Source organism: Panthera leo, chromosome D4, assembly GCF_018350215.1.
Source record: "Panthera leo isolate Ple1 chromosome D4, P.leo_Ple1_pat1.1, whole genome shotgun sequence".
Classification (NCBI taxonomy): domain Eukaryota; kingdom Metazoa; phylum Chordata; class Mammalia; order Carnivora; family Felidae; genus Panthera; species Panthera leo.
Genome location: NC_056691.1, coordinates 91,922,122 through 91,942,099, shown reverse-complemented (window position 1 = coordinate 91,942,099; position 19,978 = coordinate 91,922,122). Strand labels below are relative to the sequence as shown.

At 58.4% G+C, this 19,978-nt stretch overlaps 2 protein-coding genes and 1 long non-coding RNA gene across 4 annotated transcripts; 1 reads left to right on the top strand and 2 right to left on the bottom strand.

Annotated features, from left to right (window-relative positions):
- Nucleotides 1-4,951: 4,951 nt before the first annotated feature.
- SURF6 (surfeit 6) lies at nt 4,952-9,787 on the bottom strand. The gene is made up of 5 exons (XM_042911906.1): nt 9,624-9,787; nt 8,404-8,607; nt 7,752-7,840; nt 6,466-6,666; nt 4,952-6,275 (listed from the first exon to the last, which is right to left on the bottom strand). The coding sequence occupies exons 1-5, from the start codon at nt 9,715-9,717 to the stop codon at nt 5,796-5,798; spliced, it is 1,068 nt and encodes a 355-aa protein (XP_042767840.1). The 5' UTR covers nt 9,718-9,787; the 3' UTR covers nt 4,952-5,795.
- Nucleotides 9,788-9,916: 129 nt separating this feature from the next.
- Nucleotides 9,917-11,549, top strand: LOC122205678. Its single transcript, XR_006196195.1, has 3 exons — nt 9,917-10,242; nt 11,131-11,203; nt 11,296-11,549. It is a non-coding gene; the product is annotated as an uncharacterized LOC122205678 (long non-coding RNA).
- A 1,835-nt stretch (nt 11,550-13,384) lies between these two features.
- On the bottom strand, nt 13,385-19,952 carry MED22 (mediator complex subunit 22). 2 transcript variants are annotated; one of them, XM_042914320.1, is made up of 5 exons: nt 19,792-19,952; nt 19,223-19,398; nt 17,681-17,761; nt 16,738-16,946; nt 13,393-14,298 (listed from the first exon to the last, which is right to left on the bottom strand). In XM_042914320.1, the coding sequence occupies exons 2-5, from the start codon at nt 19,343-19,345 to the stop codon at nt 14,109-14,111; spliced, it is 603 nt and encodes a 200-aa protein (XP_042770254.1). In that variant the 5' UTR covers nt 19,346-19,398; nt 19,792-19,952; the 3' UTR covers nt 13,393-14,108. The 2 variants fall into 2 exon arrangements, with proteins under 2 accessions (XP_042770253.1, XP_042770254.1); XM_042914319.1 differs by lacking the exons at nt 17,681-17,761; nt 19,223-19,398; nt 19,792-19,952 and having other exon boundaries at nt 13,385-14,298; nt 16,738-17,554.
- Between the last annotated feature and the right edge of the window lie 26 nt (nt 19,953-19,978).

Here is a 19,978-nt window from a genome sequence, read left to right as displayed (position 1 = left end):
CAAGAGAGAGGGAGAGAGAGAGAATCCCAAGCAGGCTCCACGCTGTCAGCACAGAGCCTGATGCTGGGCTCAAACTCACACGCTGTGAGATCATGACCCGAGCCAAAATCAAGAGGCAGACGCCTGACTGACTTGAGCCGTCGAGGTGCTCCCTGATCACGGCCTTTCAAGTCTCTCCTCTACCCTTGCCTGCTTCCCCTTTTTCATTTCTCATTTTGCATTTTTTCTTCTTGTTCCTCTTTTCCTTCTTCCTAATAGTTGACAGTAATGATGTCTGACTCGGATTTCCTTTTATCCGTATCGAGTCACTTTGTCTCCGTTATTGTTGATCAGGGTATCTAATTTACTTATTCGTATTTCTTCTTGTTTCTTCCTCTAAGTAATTACATCAGCTCATTTCTCTCAGCACTGCGCCAGCTGCAGCCTGCCATGCGGATGCCCCCGTCCCCTGGCTTTCTTCCCAGGAGTCGAGAGATTTTTAAGAAATTATTGGGAGGGTAGCAACTTTTTACTGTATGATTACTACTGGCTATAATTTGAGGTTAATAATGTTGCCTGCAGTGCTTTATTTTATGAAGATTTATTTTACAGCGAATTAATGTTCGTGGACATCTGTCATTGTGACCGTCCCTAGAGTCTTTGAAAAGTTGTATTTTCCACTCTCAGTACACACACCAGACCTGAATGGGTAATCGTGTTCCTTCAGCGTTCTGTGTCTCCCCTTCATTGTGCAGGTTTTGACATGTCATTAGGTGGACAGATACTCGCACTGACTGTATCTTTGTGGAGAACGTGCTTGTTGTCATAAGAGGTCCTTTTCTCTCACCCAGGGCTCGTGTCCCTGAAGTCAGCGGCGACAAGAACCGCCAGCACGTGACCCGGGCCTTCTCTTTCTTTGCATTCACGCAATTCCTTGCAAACCTTTTGTCAGTGAGCCGATCTGCATCACATCTTTGTAAAGTGTATTTCTTATCCATATCACGGACTTCGGGCTCGCTTTGTGGTCCGAGTGGAAACTCTGCCCCTTTGGTAAGGGAGCTGGGGCGATGTTTACTCTTGGTCCCGTGAAGTTCTTTGAATTTGTTTTGCTCTTTATAGCTTTGAAAGACCTTTCACTTTGGTTGGCTTCCTTTGATGTGTTTTTTCGATACTTTGGGATTTCTCTTTGCGCCTTCTTAACGCTTTGTCCCGTTTCATTTCCTTGTCTTTTATTATGCTTCTTGGTGTGTGAAATTTTAGGAGTGTTTACTCTTCGTATGCTCCTTCTATTTTTATTTCCATGAGGACTTATTTTACTTCCACTTTTTCTCCGAGCTTGTCTGATGTTTGAAGTCACCTCTATGTGCAGCATGGGGCTTGAACCCACACCCCGAGGTCAGGAGTCGCACACGCCACCGACTAAGCCAGCCGGGTCCCCTTTCATCGTTTTCAATCCTTCTGCTGACTCACCATCTCCTCCGTAAGGTCATTTTTCTACTTTGGGCATTCTTTCATTTCAGACAGGGGACTGCTTTTTTTCTTTGTTTTCTTGTATCGTGTGATACTATTACAGACCTCACACTAATTCCCATTTTGAAACGCATTTAAGAACAGGGATCTTCCTGGGGCGCCCGGGGGGGCTCAGTCGGTTAAGCTTCCGACTCCAGCTCTGGTCATGATCTCACGGTTTGTGGGTTCGAGCCCCACGTCGGGCTCTGTGCTGACAGCTCAGAGCCTGGAGCCCGTTTCGGCTTCTCTCTGTGTCTCCCCCTCTCTCTGCCCCTCCCCTGCTCGTGCTCCCTCTCTCTCAAAAATACATATTAAAAAAATTTATTTTTAACAACCCAAAAAACAAAACTTCCTGGCTCTTCCCCCGGACACCAGGTGGGCTGCGTTTCTGTCCCCACTGGAAGTTATGTGCAGCCACGTGATGTGACCAGCGGAGTGTGAGAACACGTGGCACTTCCAGACAAAAGCTTTCGGATCCAATGTTTGGTCGGCCTGTTTTCTCAACCGATAACCTTTACCGTCAAGAGCGGTTTCAACTTCACAGCAAAACTGCCAGGAGCCAGCGTCCTCATCCCCAAGGCCACCTCGCCGCCTGGTATCTAGACCTATAAGCAGAGTCGCACCCCAACAGGCTCCAAGCACCCAGTTACGAGGCCAAAGTAGGAAGGTTCAATTCACTAAATGGACAGAAACATCTGCTGTTTTGTACTGGAGAAAATCCAGAGGAACGTCTCGGAACATCTGGGCAGTGCTTGGCCAGGAAGGAGGGCTGCTGTAGCCGTGCACCGAAGAAAACCTTCCCAGACACTTGGACTGAGCAGCCATGTCGGGCTGCCTCGGCCAGTGAAACAGCAGCAGCAGCAGCAAACTACACATAGCTTTTATTTCTATTTTATCAGATATAGTTATTAAAGAGTTCAAAGTATGAATGAGGAAACAAAGGACCTACTGGTGGTTCTGTGAAAACACCCAGGAGTGCGTGCAGCTCTGGAGTGCCAGGAAGTTCCAGCCGATTTTGTATCTGTCCTCTGGGGGATCAAGGCTCCAAACTCAAGCTATCACGTTCCAGAGCCTGGAGACCAGAACATTGCTGACGTTTCGGCAACCGTCTCGTTCACCCCGCAGGACTCACAGAGCGCTCTCTAGAAACAACTCCCCGGGATGTAATCTCAGATTGGCTTCCATTTGGAATCAAGAGTCCACAGGCTAGCTAGGGAACTAGGAAGGATTCAGTGACTTCCTCTGTTGCTCGGCCAAAACCTGGAGTCCCCTGAAGCGCACACTAAGGTAAGTGAGGCTTCTGGAAATTCCCTGGAATAAGAGGAAGGTCAGACGCCCCAGTGGAGACGTAGGCTTGCTGGAAGGGCCTTACTGACCCTGTTACCTGCTCATCTGCCCAACAGGTTGTCTTGGAAGGATCCAAGAGGCACACCTTTGCCACGTGCGAGTTCAGGCATCTTGGAGAAGTAGCACACGGCAGCTCTTCTCCGAAGCTGGAGTGCTGGGACGAAACCAGAACTGAGCTCAGGGCCGACGCAGGCGTCAGGACCCGACCGCAGGGAACACACAGCACTTTTCTTTCCACAGGCCACGTACGCAAGGCTCCCACGACTGGTGCAGTGAACTGGATGAGCTGACCCACCAGGGTCTAGAAACAGCTCTCTCTGCACGCCCCACCCCCACCAGATCTGATGAACGGAAGCCTCACTTAGAGCTGCCTGACTGGTCCCAGCCACTCACCGAATTTCTCAATGTCCATCAGCTCAAGTCCTAGGGCCCCTGGACACGAGGGAAGGCAGGCTGTGCTCCTTCCCAGACTCACCCAAAGGGCCAGGGGAGAAAGGGGACTCGTGCTGAGCTTAAAAATAAAACCACCAGGGGCACCTGGGTGGCTCAGTCCGTTAGGCAGCCACTTCGGTTCAGGTCACGATCCCACGGTTCGTGGGTTTGAGCCCAGCGTCAGGCTGTGTGCTGACAACTCAGAGCCTGGAGCCTGCTTTGGATTCTGTGTCTCCCTCTTCCCTCTGCCCCTCCCCTGCTCACACAGTCTCAAAAATAAACATTAAAAATAATAATAACACAATTACCAGTGACCTTACCAGCAAAACGTGTTTATTTAGGAATAGAGAACTGCAACCCGGGACACGCAAACTAGGGCAAAACCACAGGCAAATCCAACAAAGGGGGGATTATTTTACGAGGAGGATGCTGGGAAGGGCTGTCCTGACCCAGAGACTCACAGCGCAGGGCGAGGGCCGTTCCCCACTGGCCGGGTCGCTGGGTGTCTCACAGGAGGTGCAGCGTCCTTCCCTGTTGAGCCTGTGACCACGACCCTTTCCTGTCGAGGACGCTTCTGCTGGGTCGGTGACACTTCCTCCCACGATGGACGCAAGGCAGCACAGTGCACGAGTGCTCCTCCCTCCGGCCTCCCGACTCCATTTCGGTGAGCTTTCTCCCTTTGTTCCTTTTCCCACCGCCATGGCCTTCGGGACAGTTGGAACCACTGTTCCGGGCAGGTGTTCTGCTTGGGGCAACCTTCATCCAATCCCCTCCACCCCGGGAGGGGGAACTTCCGCCATCTGGCTCTGGAAACGCTCCGACGTCAGGCCCTTGAAGATTTCTTCCACCGTGCTGCGCTGTCTTCCCACACTGGAGGCGACGACACCCAACAGGGGTCTATCGGGCCTCCCAGACTCGTCCTGGGAGTTTCCCTTGGCCACGTCCCACTGCCCACTATTGTCCCTGGAGGAGTTGCTGCTGCTGCCACCTGCTGCAGGACACGCTCCCAGCACGGACACCTGGGAGTCGGGCTCCACCTCCCACAACCACCCACAGGTAGACTCGAGAGTGTGTTTTTGAAATTCCAAACGTGAAACTCTGACCACCTCTTGACTTTGACGACGAAACCCTGCCGTGGCCGGACACCACACCCGGTCTGACTCCTTGAAACGAAAACGCCCTTTATAGACCAGATGCTCAGTTCTCATTGCTGCTTCAGAGACGCGCAAAGCGTGTGTTTCCAGACACGCCGTTCTGTGTTGCTAGATCGAGCTCGTGACTCTCCTCCAGACCTTCTACATCCACCAGAGTTCTGCCTAATGTTTCCAGGCCTAGGAAAAGAATCAGAAATCTCCCGCTCTGGGCAGACTCAAGGCTCCGGTCCCGGGGTCGTCAGAGCCGCTCTGCCTGCTGGGAGCACGGAACCCCTCCATCGGGGGGACGGGGGGTGGGGGTGGGGGGGCTGTTCTTTCCTCCTCACGGTGCCGTTCGTTCTCAAGTCAGCTTTGTCCACTTTGTCCACACCAGCCTTTCCGTTACAGTCTGCTGGGTATGTTTTAAGTTTATTGTGAGAGAGAGACAGACAGACAGACAGACACAGACAGCATGAGCAGGGGAGGAAAAGAGAGACAGAATCCAAAGAAGGCTCCACACTGCCAGCGTGGAGCCTCCCTTGGGGCTAGAACTCATGAACCAGGAGACACAACCTGAGCCGAAATCAGGAGTTGGACGCTTAGCTCAGTCATGAGCTACCCAGGTGGCCTTCGGCAGTCTGCTTCTTAAGTGAACCCGAGTCAAAACGATTCCATTAACAGCTTTACCCAAACAGAATCTATGTGCCATGAGCCTCCCCACCCCCCGCCCCGGGGTTCTGCACGTCTGCGCCCCTCCTGCCCCCCTGCAGGTCTGCGTGGAGTCCCGCTGCCGAACTGGGCATCTTTCGTTTCCCTCGCTGAGTCTGAGCTTCGGTTTTTCCTCTGTCTCCCCCTTTCTTTCCAGCCTAATACACACCGTGCAGATCTAGCAGGCACCTTGAGACTTTGAACGTGTGTTCACCTAAGTGCTACCTTTTGTTCCTCCTACAAATAAACCCCAGATAACTCCCTTCTGGCCACACACAGGTCAGCTCGCCCTCGCCCTCACCGGGGACTCCACCTCTGGCTCGGTCTACAGAGATCCCTCCCTTCCAGGCGAGTTCAGCAAGGACACGGGCAGTCCCAAAGGCCATTCCCGCCCTGCTCCTGTAAACTGGGAGAAGAAGGGGCCAGGGAGGTGCCCCCCTGCACCCCCACCCTGCAAACTTCCAGGGAGCTGTCCGGCCTCCCAAGAGAAGGCGAGAACCCGGACCCAGTCACTCCTTACAGGGATCCAAAAGACCGTGGGCCTCCATTCTGGACACCGTTCCTTCCACACGCGAGCTGAGCCCACGGAGCCCGCGTGCCCAGGGGCCCGGACAGCGCCGACCGAGCCCCACCCGGCGTCACCCGCCGCGGCAGCCCAGCCGCCGGTCAGGGACGCGGCCCGGGTCCTCACGCCAGGCCGGCCCGCTCCAGGTCCTGGGGCAGGATGCGGCCCTTCCTGCGAGCCCTGTCCAGACGCCGCTCGGCCCGGGCCGCCTTCTTCTTGCGCAGATTCTGTCGCCGCTTGTCCTGCCGCTGCTGCATTTTCTCGACCACGTGGGCCGTGCGTTTCTCCCACCTGCGCTTCCGCTGCGCCCGCCGCTTCTCCTTGCGCTTCAGGGCCTCCTGCAGCAGGCGCTCGTCGTCCCGGATCCGCACGCCCTCGGCCTTGTACAGCAGGTCGGTCCACCGCATCTTGGTCTCCAGCTCCCGCGCCTTCCCCTCGTCCTGGCCCCGCAGCTCGGCCAGCCGACCCTGCCGCGCCCGCAGGCGCTCCAGCAGCTGCCGGTAGTTCTTCCCCGTCAGCGGCGTCAGGTTCCCCTTCAGCTTCTGCCTCTTCTCCTTCCGGCGCTGGGCCTTGCCGGCCGGCTCCCCCGCGCTCACCTCCACCTTGCGGGCGGCAACCCCCGTGAACTCCAGCTTCGAGGCGCGCCTCTCCCGTGAGCCCCCACGAGCACCCCAGGGGCAGGCACTGCCGCCACCCGCCTCCGCGAACGGGCGGCCTCGGGACACAGGCCACGTGGCCAGCTGGGGGCACAGCCCGGGTCCCCGAGCCTGCACGGCCGCACCTGCCTCTCACCTTATTGAAGAGCAGCCCCAGCTGTGCCTCCTCTCGGGGCGGCTCGCGGGGCGGCTCGCGGGGCGGCTCGACAGCCTCCGTGGCCTTTGCCACCTTCTCCTTCGCCCTCAGTTCCTTCCGCTTCCTCTTCTTGCGGTCCCGCTCCTGCTTCCTCCGGCGTCTTTTCTCCAGGGCCGCGGGAGACGGCTCCGAGGTGCTGCCCTGGAGGAGGAGGAGAGTCAGAGCTCCCTCATGAGGGCCTCCCAATTTCGGGGCCCCCGGTCTGGGATGTGGAATCAGGGCAGGCAAGCGGGTGAGGAAACGCTTGTGCAAGACAAAGCGCTCACTGAGCTCAGTGTTCCCCCGGGAGACAACCTGTCACCCGGAATCCAAGGGACCCCAAAAAGGACACGAGGACCCCCAGGTAAGAACCATGGCTTCCAGTTCCCAGACACGGACGTTGCACCAGGGCCCTTTACAAATAACTCGACATACGTGTGTCCTCCATCGTTTTGCAGACGAGGACAGGCCTAGCCGAGGACACCACCTGGAACTCGGCATCAGATCAGGACGCTCAACGCCCATGCTGACCATGGCGCTGTTCTGCCAGTGACTCACCTAACCTCTGCTCTCACAGATGGCCTTTTCCGTCCGGAGGCCAAAAAGAGAACTCTACCAGACTGACCCAGACCTGCAGGCAGGAAGGCCAGGCCGGAGCTCAGGCTGCCCCTTAGGAACGATCCCCAGGCTTGTCCCAGGGCACTGCACAAAGAAGCTGGGGGACTGTCCCACACAGCAAGAGGCCCAGGGTACGTCCCCAGGGAAAGGGCAGGTGGAGGCTAAGTGGAAAGACTATGTCACTCAGCACAAAAAACCCAGGAGGGTTAGGTCTGGTGCTTCCTGTAGCGGTCACCTCATTGCAGACCCTCACCACCTCACAGAGCTATCGTGACGTTAAGAGGACAAAGCGCTGCCCGGTGTCGTGTCCAACAAAGGCAGCTTCCTTCGACACACTGAGCCTCTCTCCAAGGGCACAGGGAACCCACAGCACAGACTATACAAAGCAGGTTACCGTGGGAACTGAGTCTCCCCAAGATGCCGGAAACTACACCTGATCTCCTGCCAACCAAAACCGCCATGGCCCTGGCAAGACTGCTGCAGGGGTGGGAACAGCGGCTGCCCAGGCTGGCAGAACTGAGGACCAAGCCCACAAAGGGCACCAAGGTACTTTCTCCTCCACGCAGAGCAGGAAAACCACTGCAGAAAACCACACTGCTTCCTACACCCCAGCAGCCTCCCCAACTTACCTGGCCCCGGGCCTCCTGTATTTTCTCACGTAGCCGCTGCCGCAGAACATCCAGGGCAAACAAAGAATCAGACTCTGTGACCTCGACATCTGTGAGGAAAGTGGGAGCTAAGAGAAAACCCCCTGCCTGACCTTCCCGTCCCTCTTCCCAAGGTCCAGCTTCAAAGCCTGAAACCCCACACACTGTCCCACTCCCCAAGTGGCCACTCGTCGACCTGCAGGACAGTTCTAGTAAACACTACTCTCCACTCCCCAAGCTGGACTGGCCCCCAGAACAGAACACCCCCGTGCGGTAAGACAAAAGGCTTCTGATGGGTCAAGACAAACCCATCTCTCATTTCTTCCAATTTCTGCAGGCGGGGCTTCCCCACCTCTCCCAACAGGTCAGCTCTCGTGATGCCACTCTGGACACCTGCAGGCAGTGAGAGCCTCCTCGGGGCAAGGTCCTCAGGGGAACATGACCCTGCCCCTCACCAGACCCCAATGCCAAATGGCCTGGAACCACTATGTATTCCCTGGGATCTGTCCCTTGAAAACCTGCTCTCTAGAAAGTCTCAAAACACCCCAAAAATGTGCGTGACACCGTATTTTCTCATGTCCACAGAGGGCCACGTTTTCACGTGATCTCAGTCAGCCCTGCCCCACATCTCCACCTGCAGGAGATCCTGTGGAGGTGAAGGCCTCTTCCTCCGTGGCTGCTGCTGGGTTTCTGGCCTTGGAAGCTGCTGGAGACTTCTCCCCTAGGGGTTGGGCTTTTGGCTCCACAGCCTTCTCCTCCCTCTCCCAGGATTTCTTCTGCGCTTTCTTCCTCTTCTTTTTTGGGGGCCCAGAAGCTTCTGAGCCTCGAGTTTTGCTGGCTGAAATACAAAATCATAAAGGGCTGCGGTCCTAACCTTTGTGACCCATCCAACCTCCATGAAAGTTTTGCAAAACCTTTGATCCCAGGGTACTGTAGGCGAATCAGGACGGAGCGTGCAGAGACCCCTGTCCTTTTGTAAAGCTCAGAGCCACCCACAGACCTGAGAAAGGAGACTGGCCACAGGTGGTAAAACCCTGCAACACATCCACACTTGACCCAGCAGTCTGCTTATGAGAATCCGTCCCGGTTACGCACCAAGGTTTGACCTCAAAAATGTTCATCACAGGGAAAAACTAGAAAAACCTGAATACTCACCTACAAGGACAAGCTAAGCCACCGGTCACATTACAAAGCACTACCTAGCCGTCAAAAACGAGAACACAGGCTTTTTTTAAAGGATCAAGAAATGTTTTCATTTAAGCTAACAAAAAGAGTAGACCGAGTACGAAATGAGACGTTTTAAAACGCTGAGACACTCACAGAAGAAAAACTAATCTTTTAACGTATAAAGTTACAGCCCAGTGCTAAGAAACCTCAAATTTCCTAACTTCCGGTAATGAGTACGTTTGCTTCGCATAAAGACAAAAGGCCGTTCTCCGTGTAGCTGCCTGTCAGACGCTGATGCTCTCTGCCCCTTCGGGTCCTGGCAGCACTCACAAATGCCAACTTCTGTCTTACCTGCTCGTGTACGGACTTCCCGGTACACCCCACTGGTAGGAGCCGTCCCGTTCCCGCCCTCTCCCTACCTCCCCCATCCCATCGGGTCACCTCCTGCAGGCCCCGCAGGGGCCTCCGGCCCGGTGAGCGGACGCAGCTGGTTCCCTGGCACCCCCGAGCTGATGCCCACAAGCAGGGAAACAGTGACAACTGTACATAACCCTTATGAGTCTTTCCACCGTCTTACGGGCTTGCTTCACGCACCCACGTGTCTCACCCACCCGCAGGCTGCGCGGGGCGGCGCAGGGGCGTACCCCACCCCCAGCCCTCCCAGGCCCGACCCCGGCTGCGCTGTACCGGACTTGCGTTTCTGCGGCTCCGGGCTGGGCTGGGAGCAGATTTTCCTGGCCAGGCCCTGCAGGTAAGCGTCCTTGGCGAGCAGAGAGGCCATGGTCGCGGGTTCTGGGACTCTCCCGGGAGACACACGCGCGACACCCTCACCACGCCGCCGGACCGCCCTCGCCGGAAGCCGCGCGTGCGCAGGCGCCGCCAGCCGAGCGCCGAGCCGCCAGCGCGCGGTGCTCGACTAGCCAGGCCTGGCTCCGCCGGAAGAGACGCGCGGGGCGGGGCGCAAAGCATTGTGGGTCCTGGGCTTCCGTGGCCCCCGGCCTCTTCCCTCGGGCGGGGATGGCGACGGTGCTGTGACTTTCCGGCCGCCGCGCCCCCCCCCCCCCGCCGGCACGGTGCCGCGTACACAGTGGGCGCTCAATACCCGGGGGCGACGGGACTGATCGGCCGTGGTTCAGCCCTCTGGGGACCCAGATCCGAAGCGGGACCCGGCGAGAGCGGGTCCGCTCCGAAAGCACCGCGCGCCCAGCAGGTGCCGGGCGGGCTGCGAGGGCGGGAGATGCCAGCGCTGAGAAGACACGCAGCGGCGTCCTCGGCGGGTCTGCGTGTGTGTGGCCACCGGGAACACGTAAGGCAAGCGCAGGATGAGTCGGGTAACGGGGAGTGCCAAGGAGAAAGGTCCGGGAGGAAGGGATGTGAGGTGTCGGGAGGGAGGATGCTGGGGCGCTCGAGGAAGACCCACTGGAGTCTTTGCTCTGGACAGGGCAACCACAGGCTAAGATTTAGGACAAGGCTTATCCCTTAACTCACGAGGGAAGGGAGGGGAGTGTTCAGCCTGAGGTCGGAGACCACCGCACCCCTGTTCCACAATTCATGGCAGTGACAGGCTTTGTCCCAACACCCAGCCCTTTAGGGGCTGCCTTGGGGTGAGTAGGGGAGGCCTTATTCCTCAAGGGAGGGAGGGGGCAGGGACTTGGATTTATAAACTACAATTTCAAAAGCTATTTGAAAAGGTTTCTGACGAAGCAGTAAGAATGTAACTTTCTGCCCGGGATCTCTGCTGTGAGGTGACGTTTTGAGGAGAGGATGGCTTCGTTGTACCCCACGGTAGATTTCCAGGACACTCACTGAGCCATAAACGTGTCCTTCCTGGCACCGTCCGTTTCCACCATCAAAGCCAGAGGCGCAGAGGAACAGGGATGTGCGAAGGGAGGGGGATGATGTGTCCTCTTCCAGTCCACACCACCAGTCTGGGGTTCTCCGTCCCGTGTGACCCATCTCCAGGGGGGTCTTTGAGGCTTTGCTGAGGTCCTGTCTGGGCGGGAGGTGGTTGATGGCAGCAGCGTTGCCAAAGGGCCGGGAGAAGAGTTGAGTTCTGAGTGCAAATCTTGACTCATGGGCCTTATTCATCTGTGAGTTTTCTGGAGGGTGTGACCAGCAGATCCTACCTCCTCCCTGAACACCTACTCTCCTCCTTGGGTCTCATTTCTTTTTTCTGTTAACTCTTACTGTGCAGTGACTCCCTTCTCGGTGCTGCTGACTCCCCTGAACTCCAGGCCCACATTTGGACACGAGACACATCGTCGTGGGTATGTACACAACAGGGGTCCTGGCCTCCCCCGACCCCGCCTCCCCTCGCTGCCTGCCTTCTGCCTCAGCTAAGGCCACTCCATGCTTCCAGGCACAGAAGTCAGACCTTGAAGCCACCCTGCCTCCTCATTCCCTACATCCGGTCCTTGAGTGAATTCTGTTGGCTCTCCCTTCAAAGTATCTCCGGAACTGTGTTTGACTTGTTCCAGACTGCCACCCTGATCCTGTTCTAGATTTCAAAAGGCTGTAAGAAATAGTAACTAACTGCAACGCAAAATGAAAATAGATGTAAAAAGATGTCTCGAGGGACTCCTGTGTGGCTCAGTCGGTGAAGCGGCCGACTTCGGCTCATGTCATGATCTTGCAGCTTGTGAGTTCGAGCGCAGAGCCCATTTTGGATCCTCTGTCTAACCCTCCCCACTTGCTCTTTCAGAAATAAACATTCAAGGGGCGCCTGGGTGGCGCAGTCGGTTAAGCGTCCGACTTCAGCTCAGGTCACCATCTCGCGGTCCGTGAGTTCGAGCCCCGCGTCAGGCTCTGGGCTGATGGCTCGGAGCCTGGAGCCTGTTTCCGATTCTGTGTCTCCCTCTCTCTCTGCCCCTCCCCCGTTCATGCTCTATCTCTCTCTGTCCCAAAAATAAATAAAAAACATTGAAAAAAAAAAATTAAAAAAGAAATAAACATTCAAAAATAAACATTTAGAGAACAACTGGGGATGTTAGAATGTGTCACGAGGCACATCTGGGTGGCTCAGTCAGGTTAAGCGTCCGACTCCGTTTTGGCTGAGGTCATGATCTCACAGTTCTGGAGATTGAGCCCCATGTCAGGCTCTGCGCTGACAGCGCAGAGCCTGCTGGGGATTTTCTGTCTCTCCTCTCTTCCCCTCCCTCACTCTCTCGGAATAAACATTAAAAACAGAAAAAAAAAAAAGTGTCATGATACTAGATGATATTATGGGATAATTGTTCACATGGGCCTGATGCTGGCGTTGGGCCGTGGAGAGTTGCTTTTCCTAGAGAGGCAAGCTGACAGGCATTTAGGGGTGAGGTGGCGTGAGGTCTGCGGCTGACGTTTACGTGGCTTTTATGGATGAGAGAGCAAGCAGAGGTGCAGGAAGTGAATCCAGAAAAGCACCCAGGTGGGTGTTCTTTATGCGACCTTTATAACTTTGCCAGGGGTGTGAATGTTCTTGGAATAAAATGCCTGGGACACAGAGGCAGGAAGGACTGAGGACTGACCAGGCTCGAGTGACACGGAGGCCACAGGGGACCTTAACACCCGTAGCTCGGCCGGGGTCGTGGAGACGAAGCCGGCCTGAAGCAGACTTGACAGAGACCTGGAAACAAAGAGCCCGTTTCTCCAGTGAGGTCTGCTGCCGGGGGCGTGGGCTAGAGAGGAGGAGGTGGTGGGGAGCTGCCTTGCTCTGGGGGGGGGGGGGGGGGGGGGGGAGAAACCACTTCGCTTTCCATTTCCAATGGGGACGGTGGCCTCAGCCCAGGAGAACAAGACACTGATGGTGCAGAGAGCCTGTTGCTCCGGTGTCATGACACTGAAGACAGTCGAAACCCCCGTCAGGTTTGGTCCACTCCGTCGGCCTTTTCCCCACACGTGCTCCATTGGTTGCAGTCCTTTTTTCTTCGTCAGTGTCAGATACAAGTTATTTCTGCAACGAGGGTATTTCAGGAAGAGATCATCACCGGTCTCCTCGCTGCGGAGCCTTCCCCAGGCCACCCCCAGAAAACCAGGGCCAGAGCCAGGACTGGGCCCCAGCTCCCACCTGTGTGGCACCCCTGCTTGGCCGTGGGGTCTCTGCGCCCCAACACCATTGGGCTTGTGTCCTTCCCTGTCCCTGAGACTGCACTGTGTGCTGCCACCTCCTCCGTAGACCAACTGCCGTCTCCCTCGCGAGGAGGCACGCTGGCGACAGGGCGTGGGCTCGAAACCCCCTTTCTCGGGGGGGCCTGGCACCCGGCACTGGGCCTAGCATCCCGTCTGGGTTGAGCCCCAATTTCTGCTGCTTCCCTCCCCGGCTCGGTGGCTGCGGACACAACGCTTCAATCCCTTCGAAGCCCGTGGCCGTTCCTCCCCGTAGTGCAGGTAACGCCACACCAACGCCAGGTCCAGCGAGGACGAGATGGGACCGAAGTACAGGCAGCTGGACCTTGTGACGTGCAACGATGCCAGTTTTTCTCTAGTCGCCAAGCGTTACGGACTTTCCAGCTCCCAGGCAGTTCTAGGCGACGGGAATGCAGCCGTTAGCCCCAAACTGACCAAGTCCCCGTTTGCCCAAAGCCCCTGTGGGTGGAAGGCTTACCTGGAGCCCCAGGCTGTCCAGGCAGAGCCCAGCAGCTGTTCTCCCCACAGCCAGCGGGAAACCGGGGGTGATCCCAGACTGGTCCCAGACCATCAAGAAGGAGCCAACCAATGCGAGATGGCAGTGCTGTTTTTATTCAACTGTCTTGTTACAAAACCCACCGGAATGTGTGTGGCAGAGTGAGGAAGGTCCCTTGCTCTCAGCATCCCTCTCCCCACCACAACCCTGCGGGGACGGTCCGCTACCAGGGGCCCTCAGGACAAAGCAGCAGGTGCATCTCTGCACAGGAGACCGGAGAGTGGAGCGTGGACTTGGCCAGTACTGTCCACCGAGTGCCACCCTGTGGCTTGTAGCAGGACATCCTCCGGCCCCACTATTGGCCTGGACACACTGTCTAGGAAACGTCTGCCCAGCAGGCCAGGTGGGCAGTGAACAGAGGTGGCATCTCCGAGGGACGGGCTACCTTGGAAACGGTTGAGGGCAGTATCTTCCCCAACACTCTGGGGGGTGCTGTCCCCGGGCTAAAGGTCCCAAGGAGGCCACACCAGACTTAAGAACCTAGGGTTGCGGGGAGGGGAACCCTGGGAGGCTCAGGCGTGCTCTGTGGGGCCGGGGCCAGTGGCATGGGAGTGGGCAGGGGCTGCAGCCTGCAGGGGGCCAGCGCTGGGCTCCGGGGACGCCAGCACAGGGGCCGAGAGGCCATCAGCAGAGTCTGTGTCGAGGTCCAGCCTCCAGTAAGCTTCGCACAGAGGCAGGTCATTAGCTTCGCAAAGACTTGAGCTTTTCCACCACCAGAAACCCAGGGAGAGACAGGAGCAGGCAGAGGTGGATGGAAGCCGGGGCGGGGCAGGGAGCGAGACAGAAGCAGAGTTAAGAAAACAGACCACACCCCAAATCTGCCTTTCCCCTCCTGTGTGCGGGCCCCTCTTCAGGCAAGCCTGGCTCAGGGTGGGTACGTGCGGCCGCACCTGCTTCGGGGTCCTACGGAGCCTCCTGAAGGGCGGCCTTCCAGGAGCAGCCACCCGTGTGACCTCGACAAGTCCCTCCCAGCTGACCGCCACAAGGCTGAGCGGCCTGCGCTGCCATGTCCCTCCCAGCTTGGCTGCCCTCCTTTTGCAGACCCCGGAAAGCAGCGCCCAGAGCTTGCTGTGGTCCCTCCACACTCACTACACTTCGCGAGGACGCAAAAGCAGAGACCTGGTCTTTTTGGGATCTCCGCTCAGCAGGGATGGCCGGATGAGGTGATCAGAACCAGAGACCCCGGCGCTCCATTCTGTACCCCTGTACCAGCCGTGTGGTCTCCAACAGGCGCCTAAGCCCCCCCGAGCTCAGTCTCCCTGCCTCTAACACGGGGTCTGCGGTGGCGGCAGCCTCCCCGGGCACGGGCACATACGGGTGAGGATGTGGGTGAGCAGCACGGCTCGCTAGGGTTGTCAAAGGGGCGACTAGAGCACCGAGGTCCCCACACCCGTCTAACTGGCTTGCTGCTTCCTCCGGCCCCGCCCCTCACTCCCTCCCCTGCTCCTCCTGCCCTCAGCAGTCTGGGCACAGAGCAGCAGCCCAAGGAGAGTGCAGGGTGATAGGCAGAGAAAGAGCAAGCTGTGAACAGGAAGCAGGTGAGCACGGCCACGGGCATGCAGGGCACGGCAACCCGGGTTGGGAGCTCTAGGGGACTCGACCCCGTGTAGAGGCCCCGCCTTCTGCAGGTGTTTACAGCCGAGAGGAACTCAGCCTCCTGCGGCTCCAAGGATGGCAAGGAACCCCCTGGGTGAACCAGAGACTGACGGGGCAGGACATGGGAAGCCTGCCACTCAGGCCCCTGGGTTCCCTGCAGTCTTGTCAAGTGACTTTGGGCAGGTCCCTCATGGCCACCCCCGGCCCCGGCCCCCAACCCCAACAGGCAGGGCTGAACTGCTGTCCTGTAACCACTTAGTCCACACGCCCGGCCCTCAGGAACATCAGGAAACACACACAGGGACATGAAGGGATCATGCAGTATCCAGTGGGGCTGGGAGCCATGTCCCAGCGTGGTCTGAGACACCCCTACCCCTGTGGACCTACTCAGGACCCCTCTCTGGAGGGTGTTTAAGAGGTATCTGCCACGTATCTGTTGAGCCAATAGATTTCAGGGACCAGAGGTGGCCCCAGAACCCTCTGGAAAAGTCTAGAACCATTCCAGCTAAAGAGAGACACTATGCCTTCTCATAGACACCAAGATGACCAAGACAGTGGGGGCTGGCATGGAGTACAGGGCAGGGAAACCAAGGCCCAGACCGCAGAGAGTGCTGGCCCTGGGCCTCTGTGGCCCCAGCATGGCCTCCGTGGGACAGGAAGGAGCGTTTGAAAGCCAGCACAGGAAGAACAAACCCCACAGGTTTGTGTGGGCAAGGGCATGGGGGGCACAGACTCTGTCTGAACGAGACTTGATTTTTCTGGCCAAGGGGCACAGAGGAGCGAGGCCTCCCAGTTTCCAGCCTCCGTTTTCCTCCATGTGAATCACACAGGGACTCTGAGTTCTCAGGGCCCCTCGAGCTCAGAAGACTCAGGGTTTGGAATTCTAAGTCATGCACGCAGGCTGGGGTGACAGGTCCTGCCCGCTGCCGTATCCCTGTGGCCCAGCATGGGCCTAGCATGTAGCAGGGCTCCGGTCTGTGAACCGGGCCGAGCTGAACAGGAACTCAGTGGGGTCGTACCCCCGGCCCGGCCTTCGAGGCCATCCTCGGTTCGAGTTTTTTCCTCCTTCGCACCCTTCTGTGGACCCTGACGCGCGCCGTGAGGTTTCGGTGACGCCCACGTGGAGCTACATCCCTAGGCAGGCACTAGCGTCCTGCACGTTCTGGGCGTGAACCTGGGCTGCCAGAAGCTCACCCAGCTCCGGCTGGAATGTTTAGATACTGGCTAACAAGCTAAGAGAACCACACAGGCCCAGAGTGAGGCAGCCAGCAGCCCCCCAGGAAATGCTGGCTCCCGCTTGCCCTTCTCGGGCTTGGCCCACCCAACCCCTGAAGTTCTGCGATTTTCATCCTGCTGCCCAGGGCCTGGCAGTCAATATAAATCGTCTGTCCACCAGTGGCTCTGACCACGAGCTCTGCTCTCAAACCCGGGCACGGGGCTGTGCCGCCAAGACCAGGAAGGGCTCGGAAAGACGGGACCTTCTGGACTGCCGGCCGGGCGCGGGCCCACGGGTGTGCTCTGCGCGGGGTCCGGCCCTATCTGTACCTGGACGAGTAATACTCCTCCTCCAGCTCGTACAGGTCGATGGAGATCTCATCCCGCAGGGCGATGAGCTTCCGGTCACACTCTTCCTGCAGGGCTCGCAGCTGCTGGTTGCGCTGGTCGATGGCCTCGTTCACCGATGGGAAGTCGTTGAGGATGAGAAACTGCTTGAGGTCGGACACCAGTTTCATCAGGGACTCGCCGGCTCGGACCTGCGGCCACCAGGAGCAGAGCAGGGGTGGTGAGGAGGCCACGGCGGCCCTGCCTCCGTTTCTTCCTCTGTAACGTGGGACTAGGGCGTGGACCTTCCCAGGGTCATTGTGGGAAGGGAGAGAACTAGAGAGGAGTCCCGGGAGGGCAGGGTCCCTGGCTCCCGCCCTGACTGCAGAAGAGGCTTTCCCCGGGGCTTCCCAGCCCCACGGGGCCGCCAGCTTCCTCTCCAGGCGGTGCTCCACTCCCATCACATGGGTTCCTTGAGCCCCCACTTCACAGAGCCTCAAACCCCAGATAAGACCGCCGCCCTGCCTCGTGCCTGCCCCGCGCTTCCTTGGGGCAGCGTGTGGGCCAGCTGGGCGCGACTCCTCGGGGCTCTCCCCACACATTCTCACCGGTGGGCACACGCTGACGGGAATGTTTGGTCAATGTGCTCGTTCTGTGGCACCGGAAGGGATTAAAACGCACACCTCGTTTCGCTCAGCAATTTACTTCTCCCCCAGTGAATCTCGAGGAGCCTTCTCGTCAGCCAAGGAGGGCCGACCCCTCTCTAAGCACCGCACGGCGCTCGACGTGATGGACGTGGCCCACCGCCTGCCGCCCCTCACACGACTGCCACAGACAGCCCTCCCCTCGAGAGGAGTCTCCTGAGGATCGGTTTGCCCTTCCTCCCCCGCCCCCCACCGGAAAGCCCCCGTGCGGACCGGGCTGTGCCCTCCACCTAGTGACTCACGATGTTGGCAGCTCGCACGTGCATCTCGTAATTGTCCTGCTCGCCCTGAGTGGCCCTCGACACTTGAGTCTCGTCCTCGATCTGGAGGACAAACGAGAAAGCCCAGAATCGGCAGGTGCCCCAGCCCACAGGTGACTGGCCGGCTGCACACACCCACAGTGGCTGCCTCCTGCCTGTCGTCCGCTGTACCTTCTCCGCCGGGCACTGCTGACCTGACCTTGGGCGACGTTCAGCCGCACCCCCTCTCGTCATCTTCTAAGGAGCTAACGGGCACCTTCATTGGGACAGGTGGATGCCTGTGTATGTTGACTGCCTCGCCACGTGCAGGGAGGTCTCGGGCAAGTCTTTTTTGGGGTGTGGAGCCTTGTTCTGTGTGAAACGGGGTCACTGGCTGAGGTGCTCGGTAAACCAACTGCCAAACGAGTAAAGGCACAACGTGGTTCTCTTAAGTGACCATTTACGGAGCATTTCCAGGGTGCCGGGCGCCACGTTAAGCACGTGACCACCGTTAACTTGCGACGTTCTCACCGAAGCCCCGACTGCCATCCCTGGTCTACAGGAGGGCAAAGCTGAGGCAGGGCAGACCCGAGAGTGCACTCAAGGTGTCTCCGACGGTAAACAGAGGCGCCAGGAGTGCTGCTGGCCTGTCACTGCTCCAACCTGTCCATCTGGACGGGGCTTTCACGGGGGGTCTTGCCAGGCAGGGGTCAGGGCACTCTGCAGTGAGGAGCTGGACACCCTGGGTGCAAATCCTGGCTCTGCCAGTTATTAGCAGAACGACCTTGGCAAATCACTGAGTCTCCCGAGCCTTGGTTTCCTTCTCTAAGAATAGAAACAACAGTACTGCCCCGTGGAGGGTTTCCGTGAAGGTTAAACGGAAGGAGACCCAGACGGCCCTGGGAATACAGCGACACACGGTGAACAAACGCTAAACACAGGCCAGCCAGCTTCATCGCCTTCAGAAAGCCTTCGGAGGGTGGCAGCAGTCTCAAAGATCCAGCCCCACCCAGACACTGGCCACGCTACCATCCTGGAGGAGCCTCCTCAACTTTTCTCACTGACCTCACTCACTTGCAACAGCTACCGCATCTGGGCCCCCATCAGGCCCCACAGCAACCATTTTATAAAGTCATCCAATCGCCAGAGGGCTTTAGGTTGCGGGAGAAACCGAGGCACTGAGAAGGCTCGTTCCCGCCCAGACCCACACTGCTCGTAAGTGGCGCCGGACGTCCAACCCTGGCAATCTGACTAGACTCCTCTCCAGCTTCATCTGTCGACCTGCTTGTCATTGCTGACCCCCCCCCCCCCCGTACAGTCCTCCCAAATGTTTTTCCCATGTGGACATAAGCCAGGCCTGTGTGTTCACTGCTGTATCCTCACCACCGGGCACAGAGCACCTGCTCCATGTTCAGTGGGTGCTGCTGAAAGCAGAAATCACTCCCCCCCACCCCATGACCCTTGACCAGAGCAGGCCAGCTACTCAGCTCACCACCATCCCCAGACCCTGCTCCTTCCCTTGGTCCCAGACCCCGGGGCGCCCACCTTGGCAGTCTTGATGATCTCGGTGAAGTTGTCCATGATGGACTTGATGTCGTCCTTGAGCCGCTTGTTGTAAGACTGCAACAGTGTCTCCTTGCTCTGCGGCAGGGCTCTCTGCTGGGCCATAGCGGGGGCCTCAGGCAGTGCAGGGACAGAGATCTGGGGCCACCGGTCGCCACCTGGGAGCCAGAGTCCGGGTGAGCGGAGCCAGCCTCAGCCGCCCACATCCCAGCAGAACTGGGATCTCGGGAGAGGCCCTCTCCGCTAAGCACACCTGTCCCACCATCCGCACACAGGCACAGTGCGGGGACTCGTGTCCCGGCCGCTCAGGGGCGAGGCCCGAGCCTTCCCCGGCCCCTCCGCCGGAGTCCCTCCGACTCTACCGCCACCGCCGCGCCCAAGGCTCCCTCGCTCGGGGTGGGGGTCTGGGGGTAGTCCCGGGCCACCTCCGTCTCCGCGCCAGGAGCCTTGCGCCTGCGCGCCGCCGACCGACGGAACTCGCGGCCTCGGAGCCGCTTAGTGGGGAGGGTCACACCCGAGAAAAGACGGCGACCCCGCTCCGCCGCCCCCACCTGGTCCGCAGAGCCCGGCGCGACGGGCACTCGGTCGGGGTGGAGACGAGCGTGCGTCCCTCCCAGTAAGACCCGGCTCCCTGCCGCCGTCTCCGCTCCGCTCCCGTACAGCTCCGACTCGCCGCGGTAGGCGCGGTAGGCACCGCCCCCGGGCGGAAGCGCGCGAGAGCGGTCCTGTGGCTTTAAA

Excerpts from the sequence above, each read along its gene's own strand:
- SURF6 (XM_042911906.1), bottom strand. The coding sequence starts at position 9,717 with ATGGCCTCTCTGCTCGCCAAGGACGCTTACCTGCAGGGCCTGGCCAGG. Across the intron at positions 7,841-8,403 it reads CTCCACAGGATCTCCTGCAG|ATGTCGAGGTCACAGAGTCT; the intron begins GTGGAGATGTGG and ends CTTTCCTCACAG. Across the intron at positions 6,276-6,465 it reads TGGGGCTGCTCTTCAATAAG|GTGGAGGTGAGCGCGGGGGA; the intron begins GTGAGAGGCAGG and ends GCCGCCCGCAAG.
- MED22 (XM_042914319.1), bottom strand. The coding sequence starts at position 17,336 with ATGTGTGGGGAGAGCCCCGAGGAGTCGCGCCCAGCTGGCCCACACGCT. Across the intron at positions 14,299-16,737 it reads GAGGAGTATTACTCGTCCAG|CTCAAGTCTTTGCGAAGCTA; the intron begins GTACAGATAGGG and ends GTGGTGGAAAAG.